Source organism: Neovison vison, chromosome 7 (assembly GCF_020171115.1).
Source record: "Neovison vison isolate M4711 chromosome 7, ASM_NN_V1, whole genome shotgun sequence".
NCBI lineage: Eukaryota > Metazoa > Chordata > Mammalia > Carnivora > Mustelidae > Neogale > Neogale vison.
Genome location: NC_058097.1, coordinates 30,513,907 through 30,537,517, shown reverse-complemented (window position 1 = coordinate 30,537,517; position 23,611 = coordinate 30,513,907). Strand labels below are relative to the sequence as shown.

General features: G+C 40.2%; 1 protein-coding gene across 4 annotated transcripts in view; it reads right to left on the bottom strand.

Moving 5' to 3' along the window:
* Positions 1-23,611, bottom strand: part of TOX3 (TOX high mobility group box family member 3) — a 109,804-nt gene that overhangs the window by 14,637 nt on the left and 71,556 nt on the right. For 2 of the 4 annotated variants that reach the window (XM_044256158.1, XM_044256157.1), the window contains exons 2-3: positions 15,662-15,727; positions 11,008-11,262 (exon numbers count right to left, since the gene is read on the bottom strand). In XM_044256158.1, the coding sequence (XP_044112093.1) occupies positions 11,008-11,262; positions 15,662-15,706 (300 nt within the window). In that variant the 5' untranslated portion in view covers positions 15,707-15,727. Of the gene's footprint in view, positions 1-11,007; positions 11,263-15,661; positions 15,784-23,611 lie in introns of those variants that run through there. The other 2 variants (XM_044256159.1, XM_044256160.1) reach the window with 2 other exon arrangements.

The following is a 23,611-nucleotide window of genomic DNA, read 5'->3' as shown; positions in this document are numbered from 1 at the left end:
CTCTGCTCAGCGGGGGAGACTGCTTCCCTCTCTTTCTCTCTGCCTGCTTCTGCCTACTTGTGATCTCTCTCTCTCTGTGTCAAATAAATAAATAAAATATTAAAAAAAAAAGGACTATCTAAACTTTTAACAATAGCTATATTTTAAGGGGTAGAACTGGAAGGGTGAAGAGAAGAGCATCTTAAATGCTTCCATTTATAAAAACACAAAATGAATGAAAAAACCGAAAATACTTGAGTCAAGAAAAGCTTAAAACGGAATAGCTAATTGCTTGGGTTACATCTTAAATATATAAACTTCCCATTCCTAAATAGTTTGAGTTATTAAATTGCTGTGCCATCCCAGGCGAAACGTGTCACAGGTACTAGAACAGTCACACTCTTTTCTGTCTCACTGACAGTATCGATATCCTCTTCCACTGTTCCTAAAATATCACATTCTATTGGCAGGTGTTCCTCTGCAGACTTGTATCACAAAAGTGGATTTTACATTATCGGTTTGTCCTTTTTTTTTTTGATTAGCATTCTACTACTCGTTTAGCTTTTTCTCCTCAAAAATTTGAGCTGTCTACTCTTCCATGTTCTTCTCAAAAAAAATTTTTTTTAAAGATTTTATTTATTTGACAGACAGAGATCACAGGTAGGCAGAGAGACAGGCAGAGAGAGAGGAGGAAGCAGGCTCCCTGCTAAGCAAAGAGTCCAATGCGGGGCTCGATCCCAGGACCCTGAGATCATAACCGGAGCCGAAGGCAGAGGCTTAACCCACTGAGCCACTCAGGCCATCCTTACTCTACCATGTTCTGTTGAAGTTCCACCATTGCTTGCTTACATCACTTCCACCCTCCAACTACTGGCAATTAAGCTACCCTCTTCTTTTTATTTTTTTCTAAGTTTAACTATTATTTTTTTAAGTAGGCCCCATGCCCAACGTGGGGCTTGAACTCACAACCCCAATATCAAGAGTCATATGCTTTACTGACTGAGGCAGCCAGGTGCCCCTGAAGCTATCTTATTCTTCAATCTACACTCTATATATGTTCTTCAGAATGCACTTTAAAAGTCCTTTCAAACTTATTTAAATCTAGATGTTTTAAGTGTTTACAAGCAACTTCCAGAGTCCATTTGAACTACGTATTTTAATTTGGACTGTAAAATAGTAAATTAGCCGACTGGCATGACCGGGAGATACGATGATCTGATTTATGCAACTTTCTCATTAATGTAGAAGTTGCTTTGCTCCAAAACCTATGAAAATCAGCACGTACAGATACTTGTGACTTGTCCCATATCTACAGCATTCCAGATGAATCTCATCATCAAACAGAAGGCCAGGAAGTAAGTTTCCTTGGCTTCATCAGCTCTTTCTAGCCTCTGTGGAGCTAGGGGGATGGGAAAACTGTGCTCTAGGGAGCCATGGCCCACCAGTGCAGGCACGTGTTGACAGAGAGAGATGAATGGGGCCCCAAGGTCTCTACCACCATCACCTCCCCACCCTGCCCTTCAATGAAAGCACTCTGTATTCATTTATTTTATAAGTTGAGCATGCTCGTAACATTTCACTTTAAAAAAGAGAGAGAGAGAAATAATGGGGATGTTCTGCAGTGGGGACAGGGGAACACTACTCATGAAACATACTGGTGGTGAGGCCCAGGCCCGACACAGCTTAGAGCCTTCACATCTGCAAACATGCAGGCCCCATCTTTCTGACCTCCCATGGGACAACACACCGAGAGCCTCTGAAGTCTTTTCAAGGAACCCCTGACCACATCACTGATGCGTCAAAATGTGCTAGCTTTTGCCATGGTCCACAGCTGTCCCATAATAACTTCCTATGCGTGAGGGTTACAGGATGAGGAGATTAACGGTAAAAGGGTCTTCAAGTTCCTTTAGGGCTGCCAATTATTCACAACTACCTTGGGGAAGTTGGTGACTCTTAACAGTTCCAATCGTTTTCCATAAAAAAGGGTAACCTTTGAAAGACACTTCCTTTGATCTTAGGATTCCCACTTAAAGAAAGATGTCAGCACAGTTCAAAGGTACTTACTGAGCACCTGTTATGTGCCAGGCCAGAGAAACCAATAGACCGATTGCTCAAATCCTTGAAAACTAGAAAACCAGCATGTGATTCTTTTAAACACTACCCGAGTTAAGCATAATTTAGAATGGTTTAATAGATTGACAAAGCCCAGGCAAAAAGAATTCATATCTACTCCTCAAAAATAGCTTGCGATTTCTCCTAGTAGTCGTAACACAATAAGGAAATATAGAACCATCGATAAAGCCCTAAGAGATTTAATGCATTTTTGAAAATCATGACCTCTCCCCTATTAGAATTCAGTCTTAAAAGACTTACCCATGATCACTGAAAGGCAAAGCAACTAGTGGGTTCTAAGAGATTGCCACAATCATGTCCGATGTAAGAGCTGAACGCTAGCTTTCACCATTACATTTTCTATCTAGAGTTCTCTTGTATCATTTCCTAAACTGTTCATCCTTTGGGAAAAAAAACTCCTTCTTTCCTTGGTCTCACTCTGTCCTCTGATGTTTTAAGATAAGGATTTCCCAACCTCAGCAGGACCGACACTGTGGTCTGGATAATTCTTCATTGGGGGAGGAGTATCTTGGGCACAATAGACTGCTTCGCACCATCTCTGCCTCCTACACACTAGATGGCAGAAGCCTCCCCTCTCCAACCTGGTTGTGACAATCAAAATGTCTCTCGACATTGGCAATTGTCCCCCTGAGGATGGGGGGCAAAATGCCCCTTGTTTGAGAACTACTTTATTAAGCAATTATAATGTAAACATCTTGGGTGTGGAGGAAGAGGAGGAGCCAATCAGGAAAGGAGGGGAAAGAAATCATGTTCCAGGCACAGGGAACAGCATGTGCAAAGTCTGAGGTAGGAGAAAGCTTGGCATGCCTGAGAAATGGAAAGGTGGCGGGTACAGGTGGGAGCAAGGTGGGCCAGGTGAAGAGGGCAATGCAATGGACGGAGAAGTGGGAACGAACCATTCCCAGATGACCCCATCGTGCAAGGTGGGGTCATCTGGGAATGCTCCCTGAGGAGGTGACCCACTAGAGCCAAGGTGCAAAAGGAGCATAGAAGCTACTTAGCTAGAAAAGAGGGAAGAGCATCCAAGGTAGAGAAGAATATGTTCAAAGGCCCGGCGCACAGAGAAGTAAAGGAGAGGCCAGTGTCACCGGGCCAGGAAAAGCAGGACTAGCTATGAAACTGGAGAGACAAGGAATGGCCATAAAATGACAGGGTATCCTAGGAAGTCTGCATATTATTCAGAGTGTAGAAGGATGTCACGGGAAGCATAAAGGGTGGTTATCTATCTAGCAGGGTTACTTATTCCAATAGATATTAACTGATTGCCCCTCCAGGGCAACCCATCTAAATCAATGGTAGGCTACTGGATTATAATATAAGTAATATAAATATATATCCTAACACTTTAACCTACATTCTGAAGAGGACCCAAGTCTTTCTGAACGGGCAGGCCATGGATTTTTCAAGATAAGAGCAGGCACACTGCTTTCCGGTTGCCCATAAGTACAATTCAACAGAGCTTTGGTGGTCTGCACACGTCTTGGTGCGGGGAGTGCCCAGATGACATGCCCTTCGCTCTCCACCTGGTAAGAGCCTCTCTGTCTTTTCTTCTTAAAACAGGAAACCAGGGAATGGATATTTCTGGTAGTGGTCCCTCATTTTCTTAAATTGTCTGAGATCCAGTTTATTCCTGAACATTAATTATTTGAGTGAACTGTTAAAATCCGAATAATTTTATGTGAAAAGGGAAACCTCTGGAACACTAGTATAAATTAAAAGCCAGGGACATGTGGACCAACGGAATGCCAAATAAATACCCAGAAAAGAAAACAACACGGTTGTAGTCTGTCTAAATACAGGGCCTGCCTAAGGCTCTGAGCCAGACTTCTGCTTTCTCTTATTTAAAAAGGATAAAAGAGGTGCGGAAGACTTATTAGCCCCACACTGAGACTTTCTCCTGGACTTAAACAAGACTGAAAGCAACTGGCAAGGTGAAAAATGTCCTCACTAAATTACAGTGGGGTATTACCCTTGGACATGAATCATATAGAGATATGTCGGGATTCTGGGGGTGGGAGGGGGCTGGGTGGGAAATGGGCAGTTTCTTACCTTTTCAGCCAACAAAACTCTGCCTCCTCTACATATTAAATCTGTTCTTTCTCATTCTACCAGGCCTGGAGCAAGGGCCGGTCCTCCATGGCATTTCCTTGGTGCACGGGTGAAGCCCCTTTCCCTCTTCCATTGGCATTTATTATAATATCTGTGTGTCGCACGCTTAGTAGTGTATAATTACACATCCTCAAGTACTGGGTTCGGGTTTCTTTGGCAAATGCGAGACGGAGGCTTTCGAACGGATACCTTATTTGAGGGATCACACATGATTTTATTTATACTTTTCTCATGGCAGTGTCACTTACTTCCTTCTGGGTTGATTTTTGCCATAAAAGATTTTTAAACATCTAATGTGCATCTTCTGTGCACGTTTACAAATAAATAGTCTCTGTAACGATCCAATGTTAGGTTTTCATAACAGAAGACAGCATCTAATTAAGAAGCAAATAACCCAAATATATTAGCGAGTGTGACTAAACACATTGGCACTGGGGTGGTTTTTTAAATCAATATTTCTTGAGAAATGGAGCAATTAAACAATTATCAGTAATAAAAATTGCTTTGTATTAATAAAGATCAGAGAACTACAGATATGAAATTCAGGTCAGTAATTTTACGCTCAATTATTTAAGTTCCTGCGTCCTATAGCAATGTTAAAACTTTGTCTCCAAATGAACAACAATCAACCGTCAGAGCCAGCTAGTGTATTCCTGACCCCAGTAAACCCTGAAATAAACACCGTTATGACAAATGCATACCAAGGATAATTACAGACCTACATACCACAAACCTTAACTCCATCAAAATATCTGCCCTGAAATAGATAATTTTTCCTTAATAGCTACCCTCAGGGTTATAATCAAACATACCTACACATGAGTGTTTTGTGAAAAACAGTCTTCCTGGAAGTTAATTAATAGTTTCCTAGCAAAATAAAATTTCCAAGAGTTTGCCATAAAACACTTAATGGTATTGCACCTGTAGACCCCGTAACTCCCTTTCTTTTACCAAGGAGTCAGCTCCTTGTTGATTTCATTCAGCCCCAAGGAAAAGTTCAAGGAGGAATTTCATGTTTACAGCTGTTTATACTTCAAATGGCCTCTTTCATTTTTACTTAATAATCAAGTTATGCTCTTAATAGCAAATACATAATCTGTCTTCCATTCATTCTTTTATGCAACAGATAAAACACTTATTGAGCGCCTAGTGTATTTTAGCCCAGACACCATTCCAGGTGTGAGCCTGCCTGCCGCCCATGAGACAGGCAAGAGAAGGGGACAGGCTGTGTATGGGCAAAGGAGGTCACTTCAAAGAGTGACAGGTGCCACAATTAAAGGAAATGGGGCAACAGCACGGAGTATAACCTTCATACCTCTACAAAAAAAGTCTGAGCCCTCACGCCAGTTTTATTCGGTAATCTGAGCATTTTTGTAAAAAATGCTGTCTCTCCTGTCCCTGACCCACTGGGAGGTGCTGGCGGTATCACCATATAGTAGGTGACTATAGCTTATATAGGCTAAAAGCAAGATCCAGGGCAATAAATCAGGGCATGACTTTCTAACAATTCTTTTTCTTGAGTGTTACCAATTAGGCAAGTGATCACGTGTCACGCTTTGCACACACGCAAACCGGGGTTAGCAGAAGTTTGGAACATGCTCCACCTTTTAATGGATGACCGTGAAGTTAACTCAACTTTAAAGACAGAATAAAGATAAGCCACCTGGGTGGCTCAGTGGGTTAAAGCCTCTGCCTTCGGCTCAGGTCATGATCCCAGGGTCCTGGGATCAAGCCCTGCATCGGGCTCTCTGCTCAACAGGGAGCCTGCTTCCCTGCCTGCCTCTCTGCCAACTTGTGATCTCTGTTTGTCAAATAAATAAATAAATAAACTTGAAAAAGAAAAAAAGAACATTTATTTTAAGCTATGCCTGGGCCAAGGCTATTTGCTCTACAGAGAAAGGCAGATCATAAAAATGCCTGTGGCCTGTGTATTTGGGGCACACAATGGTCAAGGTGTAGTAACTGCTAAGTTAAAAGTGTGGATGAGAAGCCCCTTTAAAGCAGTCATCAGACTCCGCAAGTTTTTGGATGGCCTGGAAGAGACGCTGCTATTTGAGAAAGTAACTTTGTACATAGGATAATCACTCTCTAATCATTGAGAACAATATATGGCACTCTGGTAGGTCTCAGCAAATACCTGCCAAAGGTTGATACCATTTCAATGTGCTCACATTTGGACTTGAAACGGATAGGTCCCACTCCACTCAAAGTGGGTGTTCTGTTGAGGTCATTGGTGCCTTTTCTACTGTTGACTCAGGATAAAAAATACTTTTTTTGACTAATCACTTGACCAAAAACATATCTAACTCGTTGTTATCATTCAATCTGTAATCATTCAATCTGTATGAGAGACTGTCGGTCCCTCCAATGGCTATGTGGTAATTATCCTGTGGCATGTAGCTGTGCAGACTCTGTTGACAATGGCAATGAACATGTGCATAACAATAATAAGGGCTTGTTTTAATAGAACGTTCCACGCGTTAAACACATTAATGACCCATGAAATAACTGTTTTATCTGTAACACATTAAGCAACATCGCTAAAACAATGTATTAATTGAAAGTCTGCTATTTCTCTAAATGTAAGATTTTTTCTTAAAGTACAAAAATGGCATGAAAGTCATTTTGTAAAAACGAAAATAATTCAACTTTGAAATCAGAGCCATCACAAACAATGACTGTGAGAAAAACTTTGAAAACAGTGCTGGTAGTTTTCGGTGTGTTATTCTGCTGGTAGCCCCATTTCTCTGCTTATAAGTGGTATCTGTCCAGAGCGTGACTTAAGAATCTTATGAATATTTTAAAAGCTTTTAATTTTCTTTTCTGCACGCATATCTTCTATAGGACTTTTATCACTCCTTTTCTTTTTCCTTAACAGGTACAGAGCCTCCCATACTCCAATACGCCTCCCTTACTTCCTGCCTTTTCAACTTCCTAACACTATGTCTGATATGACCAGAGCAACGGGAGTAGCATTTTTATAAATATGCGGGATCACAATTAAATCCAAAGCAATATCAAACAGAAAAATGTCAGTCCTCTAAACATGAAATATAATGTATGAAGGAAAAGTATGGGAATTATCAGTGTGTTTTATAAATTCTCTTTTGGGGGGCATACAAAATATCAGACTAGAGACAATTATTTTACTGTCTGTTTCTTGGATATCAAAGAGAATTTTGAAATTCATCAAAGCTAACCTTCTGTTATGTACAACAGGCTAAGCTGAAAAGAATGTTAACAAGTTCAATTTTCATTCAATCAGCACTACTGCTCTCTGAAATGTTTCATTGCAGGAAAGAAATAAAAATAATCTATATGGTAATTATGAGGATGAATCCCCCAGTAACTTTCAGCTACATGAAAGGTCAGTTCTATTCAAGATATTTTATCAGTCCCCTGCACATACTCCTGTCCTGTCATTTTAAATCTGAACAGCATTTTATTTTCCCATTTACTGCTACCTGCAGAATTAAGTACTTAAGCCAAATAAGAAAAAAAAAAAAAAAGAAAAAAAAAAGAAAGAAATGTTGAACGCTGGCAAAGGCTATAATAGCACAGAGATAAATCGTTCAGCTGCTCTCTCAAGCCTCTAGGGCTGCCGATTTTTCTTCTCCTGGTGCACTGTGGGTATTCAAAACTTGTTCAACATGATTTCATTTCATTTCAGGCACTGCCTCAGAAAACTAAATTACAGAATCAATCATACAGAAGGTCAGAGTGAGACTTCATTACAAGTATTGCATGCTTGCATGAATATCTTTCATTTATGACTGACCCAATATGTCACAATAGCTGTCTAGTAAAAATAATCCACTTTCTGAAATTGATGTACTACTGATGTCAGTACTACTCAGCAGGCTGGGCAGATTATAGAGAGGTGTTAAAAAAAAAAAAAAAACAACACCATCAAACCCTTTGGAGCGCACGTTGTAGATTTTTAGAATTGCAATCTTTTGGAGATTAAAATAATTTCCAGATGGTCATCTGTACGACAATAATGCTTAGAGGTAGAGTTTTTTTTTTTTTTTTTTTAACCAGAATATACTGTTGGTTTTGACTGGCCAGCCGTGTCCTGTTTCAAAATACACATATACCCTCCTCCCACACCCACACACACGCAAATCAAGGTTGTTCTCTGAAGTCACAAACACATCCACGTTCAATTTTTCAACAATTTGCTTTCAACTACGAGGGCATTCTTTGCATATGTTGCAAAATGAATGCTAATCACTGGGCTCTTTTTAATCCCTCCTGTTTTGTTCCCTGCTTTCTGTTTTTACATATAATGGCATAAAGGTAAGGAAGATAAACAGGTTGTGTTTGTTGCCAACAAAAATGCGGCTCATCAGTCATGTGACGAAGCTGTCAGTCTTTCTAAAGGAAAACCAGTGAAGCTCTGAAGAGAAGCCGGTTGGATACAGCATAAACAAGCTGGCTTCTCTCCTTCTGGGATAGTCTTAATTCACCGCAGCAATCCTTAACAGACGGCCATATTAATTTGGATAATAAAACTTCTTACTTGGATAAGGTCTGAAATATCCTGAAATATCCAGCACACACCGGGAAACTGAATGCATGATGTATAAAGTATTATTTATTATTTTTCTGGTGACCTTCCTAAGGCAAATCTCCAAGGAGCTGCTGTGGAGTATTATGATGAAGCCAGCCAACTCGGTACCCGGAGGGAGATCTAGAAGAACCTTGACATAGCCTATTTTTAACCATGCCTCTGGCGATTCTGAATTCAAGTTTATAGGTGAACATGTCAGGTAGTACACAGAACAAAGCCAACGACACATTGTATTCATCATAATTCTGTCCAAGTACATTTTATTCTTTCCAACATTTGTGATTTAAAATCCCATGACATTTCTTCAAGGTGAAATCCGACTAGAATTTTCAATACAAGATTAGTTTGTTTCAAGCCAAAATAAATATCACTCAGGTTCAGCAAAACTTCAGAAAGGCACTCCGTAAATGTGATGAGGTCTATGTCCGTACCGTGACAACAGCCTGCACTTAGCTAAAGCACTTCTCCTTTTAAAAATCAATGAAATAATTCAACTGCTTTAGTGATTAGCAATACATTACAAAAGAAGCATTAAAAATTGAGTCCTCTCTCCCAAGGCCAGTCCGTGAAAGCATTGTTCTTTAAGTGTATGTGAATATCATAATTATTTTATGATTCCATCTTTAGTTCTTTCCAATATAGTAAATTCAATTGACCATGAAATGAAATTTCATAGTCAAAATGCCTCCTTTACACTTTTTTATAGCAGCAATAACAGTTTTAGAGCGTTAAGGCAAGGTAATTCATCAGATGTTTAATTTAAAGGCAGATTCTTATATTATTAATAAATATTTACCAATTTAATAAAATACACATTTTAGCATGCATTATATGGTCTTTTAACTATTTCTGCAACTGAAATGAGCCTCGCTGAGCATCTGTGAATAATGGCGAACCCCGGTAAACTCCCCTGGTGACTAAACACCCTTTTTATTTTCATGAGTTTCTGGGCACAGCACTACAAGGCTGATTGTAGAAGAACAGAGGACAGAACCCTCCATTCCAGTGTCAAAGGGACAGCAATGTTAAGAAAGTCCACAGGAAACAATTATTTGCGATGGCAAGGGACGTTTATGAATACTTAATGACCATTTCCCGACTGTTCGCTGCATTCTTTTCTGACAAAAAAAAAAAGTAAAAATAACAGCCCTGATGTTCAGCTCAAACACAAAAGATCACAAGCAAAGAAAATTATGTTGCCGCAATCCTATTTGGGAAAGTAATCTTATATCTCAGAGAGCACGCTGAATCTTTGCGCCGTTAATCCACTATATATTTTGCAATCATCTGTTGTTATCTGGGGAATTAACAATGAAACCAATAAACATCACTGGCATGGTCCTAATGTGCAGAGAAATATGTAAACAAGAAATAGGATTTGTTTTTTGTTATACCAACACATCTGTTTCATTTTAGCAGGGTTAAAAAAAAAAAAAAGCCCTATAAACCATTAATCTTGTTTTAAGACGTCTGCTTAGTACCTCACCTAGATAGACACAAATGTATTATATACAGTATGATGGAAGAAAAAACCAATCCCAGCAGAAGACTTTAAAATACTTAAGCAGATTTACTCTGGTGATTGCTGACTATAATTGCACACTAAGAAAAACAGAACCAAAATTATTGCATTAGTGATTTTGGCTCTCTGGAGTGCCTTAGTCCATGTTTATGACAATAAATAACACAATTAGGTATATTTCACACAATAACCGACTCTATGTTTTCCTCTGCTGGCTATGAGCAATTACTCTTTTTCCCTTTCTCTGTATCACAGTTTGATATTTCATTTGAGGTAGGAGCAAATCATGTAGCATAAACATTATGTTATAATCCAACGAATGCAAAAGGCCTAGGTACCCGGTAAGGGCCTCCATTTCTAAAATCTCTCCTGGGCAAACTTCCGACTCAAGTACATCTCTGTGTTAGACCAAAGCCAAGGGAAGACTGCCTACTTCCCAACCAACGGATCAGACTTGTTGAAAATCATCTCAGATCAGAAGGATCTTGCTGGGTCATCCTCCTTCATGTGATCGTTAATAAACCCATAACCCTCTCGCCTCTGTGTTTAAATGGCACCGGGAAGAATAATCCTCAGGTCCTTCGGCAGATGGGCAGAAGCCCCTTTCAGAACGTGCATTCTCAGGTCTTTATCATGAGAAGAGGAAACAATTAAAAAAAAAACACTTTCAGGCAATAAAGGTAGCACCTACCATATGCAACCCACTGCTATGAAGCACGCCATCTTGTTCCACGAGATTTCTTGAGATTGTAATGGAAGGAAGATCCAGGCTTTGAGGGGGAAACTGGGGTGTGAACTCACTTCCCTGGGAAGGCAATGGATCACTGAGGCCTTGAAAGGGTAGAAGAACATCGGGCATGCCCAGGGCGGGGTCTGACTCTGGAGGAGGCGTGATAGGGGGGATCTCAAACTCCTCATCCCCAAGGCTTGGCGTATGGAATGTCTGCTAAAAGGAAACAAAATAGAGACATCTTCATATTCTCTTCCTACGTCTTATTTCTCCTTAGAGGGAAAAAGAAAGATTTTGCATGATAACACTGCATAGCTAGGCCAAATATTTATTTCTCAAATGAAAACATCTTAAACACAGATTTCCATATATAAAGTTTTGCTGATCGTTCTGATTAAAGATTTAAGTCTCATTATCATATGGTTTTAATGGAGTATCAGTATTAACAGTTTTTTAATGCGTACTTAATTAGCAACATCTGTCTTTGTTGTTAGTGAGAGCATCAGCGACATTAGACTTGGCTATATAACAAATTGCCACTTTATTGATATGTTAGCGAAACAGCTCAAACCGCTTACATTATCCACATGCTTCATAAAATGCTGACGATTTTGTGGTGCGCACACACAACATTAATCCGGAAGTGAACATTACACATATTTACTTTCTGCCACAACATATAAAACACGTAATATTAAATTTGGGGTGAGCTTTTTTAATTTCCTTATTGGTCTACTCCCAAGCGCAGTGAAGGCTTCTATGGAAATTGTTACGGTTTATAATACAAAATTTTATATAAGGATTATCGGAGCATATATTAGAAGGTCCCAGGGCTTTTATTTAAACTATAGGGAGAGTTCTTTTCTTTCATGATGATTTTAATATGTATCCATCAGAACACTTCTGGCAGTCTTCAACTTCGAAAGACTATCTATAGGGGTGCCTGCGGGGCACAGCTGGTTAATCATGAGTCTTGATCTCAGCCAAGTCTTGATCTCGGGATTTTGAGTTCAAGCCCCATGTTGGGCTCCACTTAAAACAAAACAAACAAAAAGACAAAACCAAACAAAAAAAAACCTAGAGAATGAGCACAGAAATACACTGATACCGACGTACTGAATCGACTGAGGTTGCTCACTTACTCGGAAAAGTGTTATTTCTCAAGACCTAAGGAAATAATAACAGTATATTCTTCATTGCTACTTCGAGTCTTAAAGAGAGTGTCTGAAAACTGGGTATTTGGATGCAAACCAGGGCTGCCATGTTCTATCAAGCTAACCACCTTTCTTAAACTAGAACTTGGATTTGGTGGGGTTGGGGTGGAAGACTAATATCCAGGATATTCGTTTTGGCGGGGTGAAGGGGTCAAATATTTTTTGTTCCTAGCTCAGAGGATCAAAGGTATCATCCATTACTAGTAGCATTTTTTTTTTTTTGAAGAATTAACTGATGCAAGGTAATTTGAATCTGCGACAACTGGTTTAGAGAACTAATTAAGAGCTACAAACCATCACTCCTCAAACTATTAATGATACTAGAACTTAATAATCACTTGTGAGAAAATAGCAACAAACTCAAGGAAAAAAAAAAAAACAAAACCATTCCCCATATAGGATCTGTCCATTGTTCGTTGTATCTTCCCAGAAATAAAGAGGTCACAAGCTATGGGAGGCTACGGTGGCACAAGTGAACATCTTGAGGTCCCTAGCAGATTTGCTATATATGCAAAACATGAGAGCATAAACAGATATTTGAAAGCTAGGATGGAGTATGAGATTCTTTGACATACTTATTCTAATCCTGACCCCCCCAAAAGATATCAATGTCTGACTATGGTACCCCGAGTTCTCAAACACAAAGGGATAGATTGGCCACAAACGTGGTTGGCTAATGAACATAGCCCTATAGCTGGCATTTGCCGTTACTTTGGCACTAATGTGGTCTAGTAACAGATGCAACTGTAATTTGTGACTCATTTGCTACCCCATTACTGCTTAATGAAATCTAACATATCACATTAACAATACGGATAAACACTCATTCTTGATATGTGGCATTTGGCTGTTTTCATTACCACTGTAATTAACACTTGAAATATTATTTCAATAAATATTTAAAGTACTTTAAAAATGGTCAGGGTAATCATGACACAGACAGAAAACATAAAGCAAATGTGTGAATTTCCAACTCGGAGTATCTGAGTCCCCGTGGTGTTATCTACAGGGCAGTATCTATGGGAAGGGAATTGGTTTCAGGCACAATTTCGACTTTCCAGCATTCAAACCTAAAGTCTGCCTGAATTACTTTGCACTCATTAAAATGTTAAAAAACCAAATAAATTTACTTTTAATGCAATGATTGGGAAATTAGGCACATGCTATAATGTGGTGCATTAACATTTACTTGGGCTTTATTTTTTGTTCAAGAAAAGATGTACGGCAAAATCATTGCATAAGATCAGGTCTTAAACTCTAACGTAAAGCATGTCTTCTGCTAGGCGGTCAAAATTAAAGAGGCTTTTGTCTTTATTTTTGTTAAGGGACAGAGAGATGTCTTACGTGTAATATGTCCCTGTGGGGTAATGTAAAAAAAATTAATTTTAAGGAAGACTCGGGTCCATTACTAGAGCATAACCTAGCAAAACAATATAATAAAACGACATTATCATAAATAACCAAAAAAATGCTAAGATCTTGAAACACTTTTAAAAAGAGGTAATATATGAACAATAAAGTTAAGCATTCCTTAGAGAAACGAGAAGGTGCAAACACTGGGTATGTCTGAAAAGCTACAATAACTATGTACGGTCCCACCACCGACAAAAAAAGACAGACTTTTGCAGCCCTGCCGTATGACCGGTATCAGGTTCATCATGGAGAGCCAACATGATTCCTTCTCACAGATACGGACTCTTCAAGTGTTTACCTTGAACATGTTAAAATAGTATGTACATGGTTAAATACCATCTGTACTGAAATGTTCAAAACATTTGTTCCTTTTGATAAAAATGCAAATCCCGAGAACTGTTGTATCAACATATAACAGCCAATGTCTGACACGGTGAATTATCACAGCTGGAATTAAATTGTCTCTGAACAGCTGCTGGCAGTAGAGCTTTCATCAATGTTTGATTCAAATGTAGGGAAAAAAATCCTACAGAATGAAACATCATGTTGTCCTTACAGATGGGGTTTGTGTTCATTATCACAAACAACACAGCAGCTAGTGCCAGACAATATCCCTTATCTGGGCCGTCTTCTTGGTGAGAGAGAGGATGGTCACTGGGAAAAATGATTCATCTACGAATACCCTTAATTCTTGATTCCTCATTTTTTTCTAATTTCTCCAAGTTAATTTCTTTCGTACCACTTGCTTCCCTGTACCGAGATCATTTACAAAGCCATTATGATTTTCATCCTCTGGGGTCAAGTTAGTTCAGTTTCCTATATTTGAGAATGTATTTGGGAAAATGAAGACTTTTTATTATAGGAACCCCAGGAGGAAATGTCCCATTTGGACCACTTTCACCTGTGTGTTCTTGTTTAAAAATCTGGTATCTCACAGTTTGCCTTTTTTTTTTTTTTTTTTTTTTTCGTTTTAGGAAACTGTTTTCTTGATCTCGTCAAGATTGAGGTTTTTCTTGAGGGCCAGCCAGTGAGCACAGAAAACAGCCATAGGACAGTAAGCAGGGCATGTAGTAAAAACAGCAACAGGAAGACGTTTGATCCCTTTGTTCCAGTACGTTCTAGACAGACCCAGAGCCTACGTGGTGCTGCCTCTCAAGTCTGCCACCCAGTTTTTCCCCCCATGGCCAAGTCTTGGAACATATCCTTTCATTCATTCATTCTATCTCTATTCATTGAACACCTACTAAGTGCCAGGCACTGTAATAGGCTATGGGGACTCTAACGAGAAAACAAAACACTCGCTTCATATCACTCTCCTGAAGACCCAAGAAACCATAATACTACCCTCCCTCATCCTTTCCCCAACCAGGGCATCTTAATGAAATTATCTCCAGAGCTCAGCCAAGTTGAAGTATTTTCTATTGAAAGTCATTTCCACCCTAAGTTTTTTTTTTTTTTTAAAGATTTTTATTTATTTATTTATTTGACAGATAAAGACCACAGGTAGGCTGAGAGGCAGGCAGAGAGAGAGGAGGAAGCAGGCTCCCTGCTGAGCAGAGAGCCCGACGTGGGGCTCGATCCCAGGACCTTGGGATCATGACCGGAGCCAAAGGTAGAGGCTTTAACCCACTGAGCCACCCCAGCGCCCCCCACCCTAAGTTTTAAAATCACCACTTGATTTGCTCAGATACCCATTTGAGAAGATAGATTTTATGTACTTTCTTATGTATTCACTTTCGTTTGCATGAGCATTTCTTTGCATCAAGAGATGTGTGTGAATTACTAACGTTGGTAACAGCCTCTGGACAAGTGATAGACTTGTCAGGTCATTTTCTTTTCCAAAAGGTTTTTCTCGTTTCTCCTCCAGAGTCATTACCTTGCACCACATAAGAGAGATAAATTCGATCCTTTGCTTTTTCCCTGCAAGCCTTTTAAACCATCTAAATGGCACACAAAACATGAACAGACATATGAAGGCAGACACCTACCTCACTGGCTGCAAAGAAAGCACTGTTTGCCTCAGCCATGTTCATGTAATTATTGTTACTCCCGAACTGAAAGAAAACAGATTGTTTTACGTTAATATGCAGAAAAATAAAGAATCCTGATGGTTTCCTTAATACTCAGATGGGATTTGGCAAGAACGGCGGTGTCAAAAGATATAAGAGTGGTTTTCCTCAGACCAAATGGGGCCTGGGACAGAGGCTCTGTGCTACGTGCTTTCGGCTGCTTCTCTCAGGAAAGAGAGCACAGAGTTCAGCTAACTTGGAAATTCTAGAAAATGGTGCTCCTCATCAAGACGGGCCACGAAGGGAGACGATGGACAAACATTTGGCCAACTGGCCACGAGTGGGTGTGGCTTGCTGAACCGGCCTTTGTCAGAGAGCGGAAGGCAAAGTTCCCAAGAAAATCACCTTGACACATTTTTAGAGCATGTTGGGATTTCGCAGCGTCCTTTTCAGGAACAGATGTCACAAGTGTGAGGAGGTTAAAATGTGAAATAAAGGGAATAGAATTCAATTCTCGGGACTCAAATTCTATTTTCTTGTGAATGGGGTGTGGCATGAATATAAATAAATAATGAGACGAAAGAATTTTTTTTTTAATCTCCAAACAGAGTTGAAAACGATATCTGTGTCCATCAGAGCTGTTGAAAACACTGAGAGATATTTAATCTCTCAATGTAACATTAAGTGCAAAGAGGTTTAAAAAATAAGCGGGATCCTATGAACACAGCAATTTTTTTTAATTCCCTAACACAATAGCCTATTCATACCATCACAAATAAGACTGTATCAGCATTTCAGACATAAGCTCTTTACTGCGACAGACCTGTTATCAAAATGTAAAACTTGGATTTTGCCAGAAATGTATTTTCAGGTTCAGATGGTATAAGTAGGCACGTTTTGTTGCTTTAAACATTTCGTTATCAGTCTGGCAATGTGGAAACTTTCCATGAGCGTAATTATTTGTTGCTATATTATTTTCATCATCTTTCCATGGTGGAAAAATGCCCTTCTTTTTTTTTTATAACGCGTATTGTTTCCTGCCTTCAGTGCATCAAATAACACGCAGGTTTGGCCTCCAAAGGATGAAATGTATATGCCCATTCTCTAACGTAAACAGAGCTAGTTAATTACTTAAAGTAAAAGCGTAACTTTCCCAAGGAGTGAGAGGAGAAAGAGAGAGAGAAATACAGATACATGGACAGGTAAATGCAGAGAATAAATATAGACACGGAAGACCCACATAATCCTCCCCTCAACAATTCTAGGGGGCTCTCAGCCCCTGACTCAACCTGTAAGATCCGCGCACAGACGCGGGATTGATGTGCTACAGTTTATCATGTCAGGGATCCAAGAACTAAGCGGGATTTACACGAAAGGCTCTAATGGCTCCGGAATGCCACTCTGGTCTACGGAAGCAAAATCCCACCCTGGAAAACGACCCCTAAATACATACTCACACAATGAGCCCTCAGATTCATTTGGATAAACATCTTTATAAGGATTTCTGAAAGATGTATTTGTTAGCACTTAAGAAAGACCTTTATCTGGTTTCTCTGTAGGCATGTGATACCAAAAACATGAGGGGATGCTTTCACCCACGTGTACTTGTGTCCAGACTCACAAAGGCGTCTACGTGAACTATGCACAGTTTGTTGTGTGTCCACTGTATTTCAACACAGGGGTTTAAAAACAATTTTAAGATTAAGAAAAGTACATATGGGAGCAGGTACCCGTGCACTGCCGCCCCCCTCCCCAGACACCGACATCTTTCCCCCATTTTTCTACAATGTTAGTTATATGCAAGAAAAAGCATAGGTTTCTGTCTTGGAATTTTCCATGAGTTAATGATGCTAGGATAAAATCTCAAGGCCTCCCTTCCGAACGTTCTTTTTGGGTATTTTCTGAGAACCTGGGTCATGACGTAAATTCCAGGCACCCGTCCCGCCTCCCCAGATAGCCCGGCAGCCTGCATCCCAGCTTTAACGTTATTTAAATGTAGGTTTTGCTGGGGAATTAGAAATCCATTTAAGGAAAGCAGCTCATTATCAGAGAGTAATTTTTTTTTTAAGATTAAACTCACTTATTATCAAATAGCACCTAAAACAACAAAGAAAAATAAAATGGCTATTAAACTAAGGGCCTAAACAATTCAAAAAACAAATTAAGCTTAGAGTGAAGTAAGAACTGGGTTAGAAATCCTCTTCTGAACAGTTAGTCTGCGAATGTAATTACTGAAGAAACTACAGCTAATCAGCTGTGAATTGTATCCATTAATTAGTATTTGCCCTGGAGAAATGAGAAAAATCAGTAACAACGCTGGCACCGCGGTGTGCTGATGAGCCACAGGCCCGCCGCGCTGCGTTTAGTCAAGCAGGTGGCTCCAGTGGTCCACATAATTTGAAAAGCTCTCACCTGAAGTACGGGGCTGGAATTACAAAGCACTCCTTGCATATCTTTTGTATCTATATAAGGCCTTAATTAATGGCTTTTAATTTGGAAACCCTTGGCGATCAGGCGGGAACAGTTATAAATCATTTCAAATAGAAGCGAAGGTTTTCCGTTCAGTGTGGGGTTAAAAAAAAAAAAAAATACCTCCCCTACAAAGATGCCGCAAATATTGACTTAGGTGGGGAATGAACGGCTTCTCTCTCTCTCTTGCACAGGTGGCTGGGCCCCTGGTTCAGCGTGGTAGAGTAGCTTAACAGAGGGTACCCAGTTAAATTTGGTTTTCAAATGAAGAACTTCAAATGTAAGTATGTACCATGCACTATTTGGGATATACTTATACTAAAAAAAAAGTGTTCTCTATCTGCGATTCAACTATAACAGGCCACTCTGTATTTTTACTTGCTAAATTTGGCCACTCTACAGTGTGGTTAAACTGATCAGGGTGAAAAGGATGCCACTTTCCATCTGATTTACCTTATCTGGTAACACTAGCTTAATTTAATTTGTTTCATTTTAAAATGTGACCTATGAATCCTCCTCTACTTGTTTTGTGTATGAACAGATCTGATTCTGAGAGAAAAAGTGATCCTTTGGGGCAGATCTCTAATATAATGACCTCGGAACAATTAACTTTAACTGAATTGTGTACAATTAAATTTACTTTATGTTCTAAGAGACAGCGACATCGATAAACACAATATATTACAAAAAATCCCTAGGTCCATGAGGAAAGGGGCCTTCACTGCATTCACTACTGTTTCCCCCCAAAATCAACAACAATGCCCAGCATATTATAAACATTCCAATGTTTGTTGGAAGGCTATTTAGAAAGATTGATCACAATTTTTTTTGAACTTCAGTGTCTCATAATCACACATTTTGCCTGGAGCAATTTCATCATTTTTTTATGATGATATTGAGACAATAATGATAGTAATAATAATAATTACCATGAGAAACCCTCTACATACATTACTTCCTTTAACTTCCCCAAGTGTGACTAAATGCAATTTGTTTACCCCAGCACAAGTTAGGAAAAAAAGTCATTATTATCCCTATTTAGTAGATAAACAGACTGAGGCTTCTAAAGGTCAATGGCCAAAATCATAGATGTAAGCATAGGAGTCTGGCATCCCTCTTGCCTCATAGTATGTATCACTTATGTTCCAAGGGCCACAAAACCTTGACTATTTCACTCAATGATCAATTCAAGGTTAAGACTCCATTTTCATCAGTTTTACTCAGGGCCAGAATTTCCCGGGAGGTACTTCCAGGCACCTCATTCTGGGAAAATGCTCCTGAAGGGAAGAGTTCCAAGGATCTTAAGTTTGAGAAAGGCTGCAGACCACTGCCCCTCTTTGATGAGCCACAGTGTCCACCACACCAGGTTCAATGTTCTGAGAAGTCCTGCAGCTCATTCATTCAACAAACATTTACTTATGCACCTCCTGTGTGCAAGGCACTGGCCACAAAATGGTGAGGAAGGTGACAAAGTTCCTATCCGGATGAAGCTTATATTTTTCTTTAAGTGGGAGATGGTAAACCCTCCCCCTTTCCCCAAATTGCCATGGGATGCTGCTTTTGCATTCCCCCGCAACAGTCTGTGGGAACACTCTGGGAAACCTTGTTCCAAAGCCTTTACTGACAATACTCTTTTATTTTCCCTGAATCCTTACCAAAGCTAATATCCTCATTTTGTACCACGGTAAACTTCACGCATTTTGTGAATCACCTGAGTAAGAATTTCTAAAAATTAGGCATTCCGGGTCATTTAATTGGATGATTTCCGAACTTTCTAGATAGTAGCTGTTCAGGGATATTCCTTGGAAGATCCCTAACTCAACCAATATAAGGTTTTATAATGTGATTTCAGGAGTCAAAACAAAATATTTCAAATAAACTAAATGAACATCGGGTGAAACGGAGTTACCCGCGGCAAAGAGCGTATAAAAACATTGTGAAAGAGAGTCCAATTCCAATGGTTTCCAAGGGCTTCTATCTTGGGGAAAATGGTCACTACAAGGCAGGGGCATTTATGAAGTACACTGGGGATGATCGGTCCTTTCCACTTTGATAGGCTCTAATAGATGTGATCCCCAAAGATATAATCCCCAAAGATATAATTATAAAGCAGAACTAAATTACTCTGCCTGTCGAACTTCTGTATCTTAATAATTTCACAAAAGAACATCTTCATTGTACCTGGAGGTAGATTTGCTTTGGCTGCTTGATGAATAATTACAGCTTCGGCAAATACAATTTATGAAGGACATCAATTAAAAGGGAGCATTGCAGGATTTCTAAAAAAATTTATTAGAAACCATCGTGTTCATGGCCTGTCTCACCGTGTGAAGTGCCAAAGTAAATTAATGGAGATTGTTAATTCTAGCTTGTCCAGCAAAAGGCCTGGAAGAAAGTAGAGCAGCACAGACAAAAACCCATCTGTAATCACAAGACAAAATACTTCAGCCCGATGAGTCCACACAGCATCATTTCTCCTGAAATTATTTTGACGCCCATGTGAAGAATTGTATGGGCTTCTAATAAAGCGGCATTAACTACCGGGTATCAAACAGCTAAATGGCACAAACGTAATCCTTTAAAAAAAAAAAAAAAAGATAATCCTTCGAATTCTCTTTTCTTTTTTCCCCATTACATCTGTTAGCAAACACCATCCAATGTGATGCCTCAGTAAGGATGTCGGTCAAGTTGCTTACCCAAACGAACCGGGCCATCGTGGCTCCAGCGGGCCAAGCACGGTCACGTGAAGGGAAGGGCAGAATCCCGCTCACTCGCATGGTTCACGCACTCTCAAAAGCTCAGCTACCTACCCCCGTGGAAAAGAACTTCCCCCAGATAACCCAGTTTTCACCGTTTCCAGCAGCGGTCGTCTGTCTCAAGGTAGACAGCCCCAAAGAGTGAACGCAGCAAGTCCAGTAGGACAGATGACAATAAATACCGGCGATTACCGGGTGCACCTGCAATCAAGACGGTCTACGCCAAAGGTTATGGACAAGACCACAGCCTGGACACGAAACACTTCCAACAATGGACCAGGAGGTATAATGAGTGGGTGATGGTACACAGACGTGCACAAACACGCCTGCTAATTATGTATATACAGTTAAATACAGAGAGAGGCTGATGTACACACATATGTATAATTATACACATGCATATACATATGCATACATATATTAACAGGTTCAAATATAAAGCAAGAATTTTTTAAGGAAATAAACTTTCAAAAATATTATTTGCCTTTTCCATATGCTAAAAACTCCTAGATAATTATCTCCCGAGTGCCAGACTCATCTATCCAACTGCCGACAGCATTTGCATTTGGATGTCAATAGGCAGGCTCGATCCTATGCACGAAACTGAATTCCTCATCTTCTCCCCAAACCCGCTCCACCCACAGCCATCCCCAGCTCCTTTGATGGGGAGATGACTCACTTCCGGTGACTCAGGCCACAATGCCTCCTTGAATCCACTCTTTCTGCCTGCCCCCATCAAATCATCAAAGATTCCGTTGGCTCATCTTTCCGGTTATGCCCCCACGGCTGACCACTTTGTCACCCAGGCCCAAGCCACCCACCCCCTCGTGGGCCACAGCGGTCACCTCCCAGCTGGTCCTGCCTTCTCTAACATGCTGCCCATCAGTGTGTTCTCAGCACAGAGCCAAAGAGATCCCTTGAAAACCTAAGTCAGAGCCCATCTCTCCTCGGCGCAGAATTTCCAATGGCTTCCTCCTCCCTCAGGGAAGAAGCCAAGACTTCACGATGGCTCCCCGTTTCTTCTCTGACCCTTAGACAATGTTCTCCCCCTTGCTTATCCTACCTTAACCCTGTTGGCGTCCCTGTTGTTCCTGCAGGACCCCAGACACATTCTGACCTCAGGGCCTTTGTACAAGCTGCTTCCTCTCCCTGAGCCATCCTCCCCAGCAATGTCCTCAAGCCTCTCTCACTTCCCGTCCTTTGGAGGCTTTTCTCAGATGTCATACTGTGACTACGCTATCAAATGTCTGCAGCTCTCCTCCTCCACCACCACTTTCTATTCCTCTTTCCCGTCTTGTTCTTTTCTGCAACACTTTTCCACGTAACATGTTTATTGTCTTTCTCCCCCAACTAGAAGTAAATTTGATGAGGATAACCATGTGTTGCGCTGTTTGCGCTGATGTCCCGGTGCCAAGGAGAGAGCTTGATAAATAGTAGGTGTTCAACAAATCTGCACTGAATGAACCAACAAAGAAATTAATTTCCAGATGGGAAATGCTGGTATGCAGACCTGCTCTCCCGGCCCCCGTCTATGCACCTGAAATTCAAGCCAAAGGAGAAACCAGGCATCGATCCCCACAGGTTCCAGCACTAACCACACCTATGAGAAAAAGGAGAAACAAGAAAGAGTTCTATATTCTCATAATATTAATATTTTAAACAATAGAGATACTGAGCTTGAAAAAAAAAATGCTTTGTTCTAGAAAATGCACCAACCCTTTTATAGAGAAGATATAGAGGCCTGGGTGGGTGGGGTTGGAGTCTGAAGTGGAGGTAGCTGAAAACACACTGCAGGGAATCACACTGATTTGGGTCTGCAGGCAGAGAATCCAGAGAAAAAAAAGCTAATAACCTAACATCAAAGGGGCAAGAATCTTCAGTATTAAATACTTAGTAAATAAATAGGACAGTTGATTTTTTTTTCTGATTTAAAATACTGTTTTTTAAAAAAATGTTTGCTTTATTGGCTAGGTCAGAGTTTCTCAAACTCTGGGCGCCAGGGAACGCCAATTGGCCAGGCTGAGCAGATGCCTGTTAAAAATGGGGATTACTCGAAAAAATGGGGATTACTCGATTCCCCAAAGTTTACTGTATCAGCATCTCTAGGTGGCGGGGCCCCATGAATCTGTATGTTTAACCAGCTTCTCAAGAATTCTAGGACACACTAATATTTGAAGATGACTAGCCTCATTCCTTTTAGACAAATATGGATTTTTTTTTTTTTAATAAACCTTTCCAGACATCTGATGATCATCTCACGGAAATGTTGATGGGGCATGAGCTGTTCTGTTTAGAGCAACAAAGGCTCGGCTCAATTATTTCCAATATCTTCTTACGTCCTCACTTACAGGAAAATGGAACCAGCCATGATGGGACCATTGGCCCCTCTCCCAACCCTCATGTGCAGAAGGAAGGATGGGAACATCTTAAGTTGGATCAAGTAGGGAATGAAAGTTCCACTACTAGATTTCTCAACAAGTTCTGTGGACCCACACAAGGGACAACAATGCCTAAACATATGGACTCTACCCAAACACGGGGGCCTTTGGATTTTCATGATCTGGACACATTTGAGTCTGTAAATTGCATAACCATCTGGACTAGTTAGAGGTGGCAAGGGAAAAAAAAAAATACCCACAACACCCTCTCAAACCCAACTGCACTTGTTTAATATCAGAAAAACAATTAGAAGCAGAGGAGAGGC